Source organism: Grammomys surdaster, unplaced genomic scaffold, assembly GCF_004785775.1.
Source record: "Grammomys surdaster isolate TR1022 unplaced genomic scaffold, NIH_TR_1.0 126048, whole genome shotgun sequence".
In the NCBI taxonomy this organism is placed as follows: Eukaryota; Metazoa; Chordata; class Mammalia; order Rodentia; family Muridae; genus Grammomys; species Grammomys surdaster.
In genome coordinates, this window is record NW_021620860.1 from 1,708,683 (window position 1) to 1,717,746 (window position 9,064).

General features: G+C 49.7%; 1 protein-coding gene across 1 annotated transcript in view; it reads left to right on the forward strand.

Annotated features, from left to right (window-relative positions):
* The window catches only part of Cacnb1 (calcium voltage-gated channel auxiliary subunit beta 1), a 22,501-nt gene that overhangs the window by 9,129 nt on the left and 4,308 nt on the right, over nucleotides 1–9,064 (forward strand). Inside the window, exons 4-11 of the mRNA XM_028755045.1 lie at nucleotides 1,723–1,845; nucleotides 2,382–2,518; nucleotides 2,735–2,811; nucleotides 3,182–3,336; nucleotides 4,482–4,562; nucleotides 4,938–4,996; nucleotides 5,186–5,295; nucleotides 5,437–5,588. Of these exons, the coding sequence (XP_028610878.1) occupies nucleotides 1,723–1,845; nucleotides 2,382–2,518; nucleotides 2,735–2,811; nucleotides 3,182–3,336; nucleotides 4,482–4,562; nucleotides 4,938–4,996; nucleotides 5,186–5,295; nucleotides 5,437–5,588 (894 nt within the window). The remainder of the gene's footprint in view (nucleotides 1–1,722; nucleotides 1,846–2,381; nucleotides 2,519–2,734; nucleotides 2,812–3,181; nucleotides 3,337–4,481; nucleotides 4,563–4,937; nucleotides 4,997–5,185; nucleotides 5,296–5,436; nucleotides 5,589–9,064) is intronic.

Consider the following 9,064-nt stretch of genomic DNA (forward strand, 5'->3'; position numbering starts at 1 on the left):
CTATCTATCTATCTATCTATCTATCTATCTATCTATCTATCTATCTACGGTGTTTGTCTGTATGCTAAGCATGTGCAGATGCCCACAAAGGCCAGGAGAAGGCATCTAGACTCTGGAGCTGGAGTTACAGTCCATTGTGAGCCACTTGATGTGGGTGCTGGGAACCACCCAGTGCCTGTCATCATCTTACTTACTTACTTACTTGTCTGTGCTTACATCAGTGTGTTTGACAGCACTGATCGTCACTGAGCTGAGAGGGGTTATGGACTTCACAGGGAGGTTACACTGGATGAGTGATCAGCTCAGGCTTGAGTGGAAGCTCAAATCAAGCTCCTGAGGGATGGCAGTGTGGCCTGGAGATGTGGTTCAGTTGGTACAGTGCCTGCCTCGAACAGATTTGGCCCTGACTTCAATCCCCAGCATCGCAAAACCAGACCAACCAACCAACCAACCAACCAAACAAACAAACAAAACCCAATCTCAGTGGCACATGTCTGAGATCCCAACACTTGGGAGGTAGGGGCAGGAGGAGAAATCTAAGGTCATCCTTGGCTACATATTGGGTTCAAGGTTAGCCTGGACCACATGAGACCTTTTCTCACATCTAAGAAAGAAAAAGAAAAAAAGAAAAGAAAAGAAAAAGGGGGTGGAGCACTGATAAAGTTGCTCAGTTAGTAAAAGCACATGCAGGGCAGGCCTGACCACCAGAGATTTTATTCCTGGGACCCACGGTGACAGGAGAGAATTGACTCCTGACCAGATCGGTACTGTGGCTCGTGCACCCTCCTGACTTGCCACTTGCACACACATAGGCACACACATACACATTTATTTTATGTATATGAGCCCCTAGATTCCATTTTGTTTTTGATTTGTTTTTTTTGTTTGTTTGTTTTTTCAAGACGGTTTCTCTTTATAGCCTGGGCTGTCCTGGAACTCACTCTGTAGACCAGGCTGGCCTCAAACTCAGAGATCTGCCTGCCTCTGCCTCCCAAGTGCTGGGATTAAAGACGTGCGCCACCACTGCCCGGCTAGATTCCATTTTTATTTTTATTTATTTATTTATTTATTTTGGTTTTTCAAGACAGTAGATTCCATTTTTAAATACTTAAAAATTATCTTTAAATACTTAAAAATTATCTTACATTTGTATGTCTGTGTTGTTATGTCATGGCATATATATGGAGGTCAAAGGCCAACTTGTGGGAGCTGGGTCTGACCTTCAACCATATTAGTCCTGGGGACTGGACTCAGGTTATCCGTCAAACTTGGTGATAGATATCTTTACAGGCTGGGTCAATCATGTCTCCAGCCCTGAGTTCTAGTCTTTGTTTTCTTTTGAATTAATCAGTGTGTGTGCTCTTCTGTGTGTTTGGGCATGGTGCTGTATGTTTAAGGATGTGCATGCTGCACACGTGTGGAGAGCACGCGTGTGGAGGGCAGAGGATGCCGGTGTAAAGTCTGGCCTCTGTTAGATTCTGGAATCAAACAGATCGGCAAGCTTGTACCACAAACACCATTATCTGATGAGCCATCTTCCCAGTGCCCCACCCATCCAGCGCCTTTTTATTGTAAAAGTTACAGAAAGCCACACAACCCATTCAGTATACATTTTCATGAATAATTTACAAAGCAAACAACCACACAGTCACTATCCCAGTCAAGCAAGGTACCGCTTCGCTGCAGCCCTCCGCCTTCATCCACCTCATGTGTCCCCTCTAGACTAAACCAGTGGCTTTTGCTGTGCGGACAAATGTTGGCTACAATCCGTCTCCAGGGGATGAGGTACCTGTACAGGGAGTGGCCATCACCTTTGAACCCAAGGACTTCCTGCACATCAAGGAGGTGGGCGAAACACTTGACACCTGGAGTGGGGCGAGGGTGGGACATTAGAGGTGTGTGGGAGGGGTGCCAGGAGAGGGGGGTATCTGGAAGTCTAATGGGAAAACACTGCTGAGCTGAGTGCAGCTGGGCTGAGTCCGCTGTGCACCCTTAGGCAAATCTCTTCACCTTTCTGAGCCCAATGAGTTTTCATCGGTTGGTAATGCCTAAGTCACAGAGATGCTGGGAGGGCTTGTGAGCCCTGTGATAGACCAGTGGTGTGCCCAGTGCATGTGTCTGCTTTCACTCCGACTCACAGCATGAATCTCACAGAGGCAGGAGCTTTCTTACCTTCTCTCTAACCTAGGGTGGTTCATAGTCACAGAGGGTCCTGGTCCTGGTCTTGTCTTGGGAATTGGGAGGATCTTATCAGAGGCTGAAGCCAGGGGTAGGGCTTCTTTGAGGGAGCCCTTTTCTGGCAGGGTAGGCAGCCTGGAGGTCTCCCCAGAAGGTAGCTATGTCTCCCACCTCTGGTTTCTCTCTTGGTCTCTTGTTCATAGAAGTACAATAACGACTGGTGGATTGGACGGCTGGTGAAGGAAGGCTGTGAGGTTGGCTTCATCCCCAGCCCTGTCAAACTGGACAGCCTTCGCCTGCTGCAGGAACAGACCCTACGCCAGAACCGCCTCAGCTCCAGGTGTCTGCCGAGGGGGTGGGAAGGACACTTGCTATCCCCGGTGAGGCCAGCAGGGAGGGGTAGTCCTTGGAGCTAATCCTTGACCTCCAAGACCTGCCCCTGGCCTTAAGGGGTGGGTGGGTGGGTTGGATAAGTACTCATGTGTACTGCGTGTGACGTCCCCCAGTCCCACGCCCACCTTTGCTCATCAGTTCCTTTGCTTCTCTGCCCACACAGCAAGTCAGGTGACAACTCCAGTTCCAGTCTGGGAGATGTGGTGACTGGCACCCGCCGCCCCACTCCCCCTGCCAGTGGTAAGAACTGCCTGCAACCTAGGGGAGGGAGAGTTTTTCCTGGGTGGGGTGGTCTCTCCACAGGGGTAGTCCCTCCTCCCTGCAATAGAAGGCACTCCAATTCTGAGTCCCCCAAACAAATGCAGTAGTACCCCCTCCATTAAGGATAGGCTATCCCCCCGAGCTGAGTCTGTCATGTCTCTCCTGTCCCTCTCTGTGGTAGTTCCATCTCTCTGCCTTCCCCCATACCCCCCATCTCCCATTCATTCTCCTAGCCCCGTTCCATTTACTTCTTCTTTCTTTCTTCCCCATCCCATCCTTGTGTTCTGCACTGTGTCTCCGTGCTCATCTCCTTCCTCCTCTCCCTTCACCTCCTTCCTGACTGGTCCAGGTAACGAAATGACTAACTTTGCCTTTGAGCTAGATCCCCTAGAGTTAGAGGAGGAGGAGGCAGAGCTAGGGGAGCACGGAGGCTCTGCCAAGACTAGCGTGAGCAGTGTCACCACGCCACCACCCCACGGCAAGCGCATCCCCTTCTTTAAGAAGGTAATTCTGTCTGGTTTCCTGTGAGGGGAGTCAGGACCCAGCTCTTGGCAAAGAAAAGAGGCTGGAGTGGTCCAGATGTGGTCCATTCTATACGTCCAGTCTCTGGCCTTTCTGCCTAGCTGGATGTATGGGGCTGGACTGGGGTGGGACCATACCTCTCTTTATAAAACCCTACTTCCCAACTCCTCAGGAAGAGGCAGCTCTTGCTTTGTCTAGTAATAAACACATCCAGTCTTTGTCCTCATGACTAATATATGCCCCGCTCTGATGGTAAAGGATGGGATGGCATTCATTTGCCCCTCTGGATGGTAAAGGATGGGATGGCATTCATTTGTCCCTCTGGATGGTAAAGGATGGGATGGCATTCATTTGCCCCTCTGGATGGTAAAGGATGGGATGGCATTCATTTGCCCCTCTGGATGGTAAAGGATGGGATGGCATTCATTTGCCCCTTTTCAACTCTGAGTGGATGGATGAGGGGCTCTACTAGATGTAGAACAGGTCCCCTGAAAATATACAGGAAGATACACAATGGGGCAGAGTGTGGGCCCTGGATCCGGGGCTTCCAGTGTCTCTAGCTCTTTTCAGAGCTAGATCTGGAAAGGCAGGAGGCCTGGCCCACTAGTCTCAAGTCCACTGGATGACTGTCTGTCCTGCCTCCAGCCTCCAAGGCCACCTTTGGCTCCCCTGTGGCATGGGGTCCTATCCCCTCTCTGGCTCTGTCTGTCACTAACACGCATGCCTGTTATTTTTCCTCGTCTACCCGCTCTCTTGCCCCTTTTCCTGTCCTGGCTCCTTCTGACCCTCTACCCCTGCCTGGTGCCTTCCCCTCTCTCCTTCCCTTCCCCATCCTGGCAATCTCTGGACCCAGCCAAACAGAAGCAGAAATCGGTGAGTATGACAGCTTTCTATGTCTGCCCCACTGGGGATGAACTGGGGGACCTTCTAACACCTGTTTCCAGATCTTTCTCCCTTTACCCTCCTTCCTGGTCCTGCCTGGCCATCTCCCACCCCCAACCCTCTGACACCGACATTTGGGCTCTGGGGTCAGAGGGAGGGAAGGCTGCATGGGGAGTCTAGACACTTGGGGAGAGGGGCTGATGCCATCTCTACTTTGGGATCTCCCTTCCCTGCTTCCCTCCCAGACAGAGCATGTGCCCCCCTATGACGTGGTGCCTTCCATGAGGCCCATCATCCTGGTGGGACCGTCGCTCAAGGGCTACGAGGTAGGCGCTCTGAAGGGCAGGGTGCCCAGATGGGCCCAGACCTCCAGAGTGTGCAGATATTCCAAAGGGTCCCATATCCCCAAAGCTCATATACCTTCAGAGAGAACCCTTAAGGGGGCCTGACCTATGGGAAGTCCACTCAGGAGGGCCCAGTCTCCCAAGGAAAATTCTTAAGACTCCTTTTGGAGATGCCACGTAAGAGACCAGTGGAATCAGACTGCATCAGAGGTCCCAGCCCCTGAGGAAGCTCCCACCCTTTTAGGAGCCTCTTCATCTCAAGAGTTTTGAAAGGTGGAAAGGGATGCCCAGCGGGCAGACCTCCTGGGGGGTTCGAGAGCCTGACTTCTCCCTTCCCCTCTAACCCTTGCATGACAGGTAACAGACATGATGCAGAAAGCGTTGTTTGACTTCCTCAAGCATCGGTTTGATGGCAGGTAGGACCCTGAGAGCTGGCTCTCAACCTGACTGTGGCTCCTTCCACCCATTTGGGGATACACAAGATGTCTAAAGGGACCACTCTGGGACTCTTAGACAGAGATAAGGGTGGCAAGCCTGGAGCCAGTGAGTGGACGGTATGTTCTTGCCCACCCAACCCCTGACGCCTTCCCTGCCCGGTCCTTCAGGATTTCCATCACTCGGGTAACGGCTGACATTTCCCTGGCCAAGCGCTCAGTCCTCAACAACCCCAGCAAACACATTATCATTGAGCGCTCAAACACGCGCTCCAGCCTGGGTGAGCTGCCCGCCTACTCTCCCCCTCCCGGGCTGTCAGGGTGGGTGGGGTGTGAAGTACTGGGAAGTCTCCAGAAGCTTTCCTTCTCTCCACTGCCTCCTGGGGAACCCTTACAATCCCCTCCCTGTCCCCATGCCCCAGCTGAGGTACAGAGTGAGATTGAGCGGATCTTCGAGCTGGCCCGGACCTTGCAGCTGGTCGCCTTGGACGCTGACACCATCAACCACCCAGCCCAGCTCTCTAAAACGTCGCTGGCCCCCATCGTTGTTTACATCAAGATCACATCCCCCAAGGTAGGTGCAGGAGACTGGCTCTTATGGCAGACACGGTCTACAAGGCATGTTCTGGAGACAGGGTGCATGGGTCGTGATGGGGTGACTGGCAGCTTAGTGTCCTTCTCTGTAAGGCTCATGGATATTGGGATTAGACATCCTAATATGGATGGAAAGTGTTGGGTACAGTGTGCCTTCTGTGTATTCAATATTAGAAATGTTACTAGGGTTACACGGGTCAGTCTCATTTCCAAACTTCCGGTTCATCATTGGGTCAGAAAAATGGAAGAACCTGGTATAATTTGTTCCAGTGTCACCCAGCTGTGTGGTGGTTGGAAAGTTTTGAATCTTCTAACATCAGGCCTTTTACGCTGTACGAAGTTGCTCGTGCGGACTTTGACACAGAGGGTAGTAGTAGGGATGCCATGAACTTTCTCCTTCCTTCCTCCTTTAAAAAGTTTTTCCTTTTATTCTTTTTTTTTTTTTTTTTTTTTTTTTTTGGTTTTTCGAGACAGGGTTTCTCTGTATAGCCCGGGCTGTCCTGGAACTCACTCTGTAGACCAGGCTGGCCTCGAACTCAGAAATCCGCCTGCCTCTGCCTCCCGAGTGCTGGGATTAAAGGCGTGCGCCACCACCGCCCGGCCTTTTCCTTTTATTCTTATTAATTATGTATATATGTTTTGAGTATGTGCGTGTGAGGCCAGAGGCAGAGAATCTCCCTGGAGCTGGAATTTCAGGTTGTGAGTTGTCCCTTGTGGAGGCTGGAACTCAAACTTGAGTCCTCTTAATCACTGAGCCAGTCTTTCCTTAGCAAAGCAGCATTGCCCTGTGTCTCTTAAACTTGCTGTCATCTGCCTTAGCCTGCCAAGTACTGGGAATCAGGCAGGTGACATTATTCCTGGCTCCATGAACTTCTTCTTGTAGATGCTAGTGGATTTAAGAGACATGGAGGGAAGGAATCAGGTTGCGGTTTTGTTCTTAATTTTTCACTCAGTTATACGATTTGGAGGCAGGGTACTCGACTTGTAGCCTAGGCTGGCCTTGAACTTACAATCCTCCTGCCTCAACCTGTCCAGGGCTGGGTTACAGGCCTAGGCCAGCACACCTGGCTCTCTGAAATTTGAGGGATAGAGGTGAGGGGTTTAAAGGCCGTTTGTACAATCCAGCTCATGATGGTGGCCGGCAGTAGTGACCATGGGCGTGTCCTGTGAGCTAAGAACCCTGCCCACTGTTTCCTTAAGCCTTCCAAGACTTGATCTCTACTGACATATAACTGCCAGGGTAGGATTTACATACCTGGAAGAGGTTGCAGAGATCAAACAAGGTAATGGATGCAGAAACACTCTGTGGCCTAGAAAGTAACGGTCGTTCCGCTTCCTTCACTGAGGTTATGGGCATGGGCTCTGAGTGCCTGCTTAGCATTACTGTGTTCTCCTGGCAACTCATGTAATATCTCTGTGCCCTAGTTTTGTCATCTTCTGCTTAGTCACGCTTCAGTAATCACCGTGAAAACTTAGTATATGCATTAATTATGCCAAAAGCCTGGTGCCCACGAAGGTGCCATATTCTTCCTGTTAGCTTTATTTTCAGTTTTTAGGACAGGATCTCAAGAGGTTTGCGTTGGCTTTTAATTCACTATGCAGCTAAGGATGGTCTTGAACTCCTGATCCTCTTGATGTAGTCTCCCAAGTGCTAGGATTTCACGCATGTGCTGGCGTGTGTCACTATGTTTTATTGGTTTGGTTTTTCTGTGTAACATTCCTGGCTGTCCTGGAACTCACTCTGTAGACCAAGCTGGCTTTGAACTCACAGAGATCTTCTTGCCTCTGCTTTCCTGACTGTTGGGATTAAAAGGTGTGTGCCACCACCTGGCTTGTTTTGTTTGTTTGTTTGTTTTTGTTGTTGTTTTGTTTGTTCTAAGACAGGGTCTCCTCTATCCTAGGCTGGCCTTGAACTCATTGTGTATCAAAGGATGACATTGAACTTGTGTGTGTGTGTGTGTGTGTGTGTGTGTGTGTGTGTGTGTAGGCCAGAGGACAGTCTCCAGGTGTCACCACATTTTTTGAGACCGGGTCTCTCACTGGTCCGGTAGGCTAGGTTGACTCATCCCTGGGATCCATCTGTCTTTACTTCACCTTCACTGCAATAGTATTTACAACACCACATCCGACTTATTTTTGCTTTTTTGAGACAGAGTTTCTCTGTGTAGCCCTAGCTGTTCTGGAACTATCTCTGTAGACTAGAGCTGGCCTAGAACTCAGATCCCCTGCCTCCTGAAGTGCTGGGATTAAAGGCGTATGTCATCACCCCCTGGTTCACTATGCCCAACTTCTTATGTTGATTTTGGGATTCGAACTCAGGTCTTCAGGCTTGGAAGGCAAGCACTCTACCAGTGGTCTTGAGCTTTTTGATCTGCCTAATTCCACCTCCTCCATTGCTAGGGGCCAAACCCAGCCTATCTTTCTTATGAGCTGAGCAAGTGCTGTGCTCCATGCTATACCTCTCATCTGATTTTATTTTACTTCAGTTGATGAATCCTCGTTCTTGTTTTCATTAGCCAAGACTGGCCTCATCCCTGGCCCTCCTGCTTCTGACTCCTGGGTACTGGGATGACAGTGCCATTGTGCCCAGCTCCAATGTTATTTATTTATTTTTGTCTATGATTTTGTTTGAGACAGCATTTTATACCGTGTAGCCCTGGCTGGCCTGAACCTCACTCTGTAGACCAGGCTGGGGTTATAGAGATGACCCACTTCTGCCTCCTGAGTGCAGGAACTAAAGGTGTGCACCACCACCTGGGGCTTTCATTTCTAGTTTTGAGATAAATTATAAGCTCATATATAAAGTATGAGCCCCTGAATTCAGTTCTTCGCACATACTTAACAACAAATCTTACGCCTTCATTCCATTTACTTCAGCGTGTGTCTGTTTGTTTGTTTGTTTGTTTTGTTTTGTTTTTTTTCCGAGACAGGGTTTCTCTGTATAGCCCTGACTGTCCTAGAACTCACTCTGTAGACCAGGCTGGCCTCGAACTCAGAAATCTGCCTGCCTCTGCCTCCCAAGTGCTGGGATTAAAGGCATGCACCACCACCGCCCGGCTCAGCATGTGTTTCTTAAGGCCAGGAGCTTTCTGGGAGAGTGAGTCAGGAGGATCAGAAATTTGGGTCAGCCTCAGCTACATTGTGAGTTCATGGATAGCCTGGGCTTGCCTCAATGCCTGTTTCTCCCATACCCTGTGTTTTCTAAAACTGGTAGACACTTTTAATCCCAGCACTCAGGAGGCAGAGGTGGGTTGATCTCTGTGAGTTCAAGGCCAGCCTGATCTTCATATTCAGTTCCAGGCCAGCTATAGTTACATGGTGAGACCCTGTCTCAAAAAACAAATAAACAACAACAAAAAAAGCCCATATTGAGCTTTTTTTTAAACTGTCCCTATGATACCAAGATCATCCTGCATGTCTCTTTTTTTTCCTTTCTTTTTTAAAGAATGATTTTTT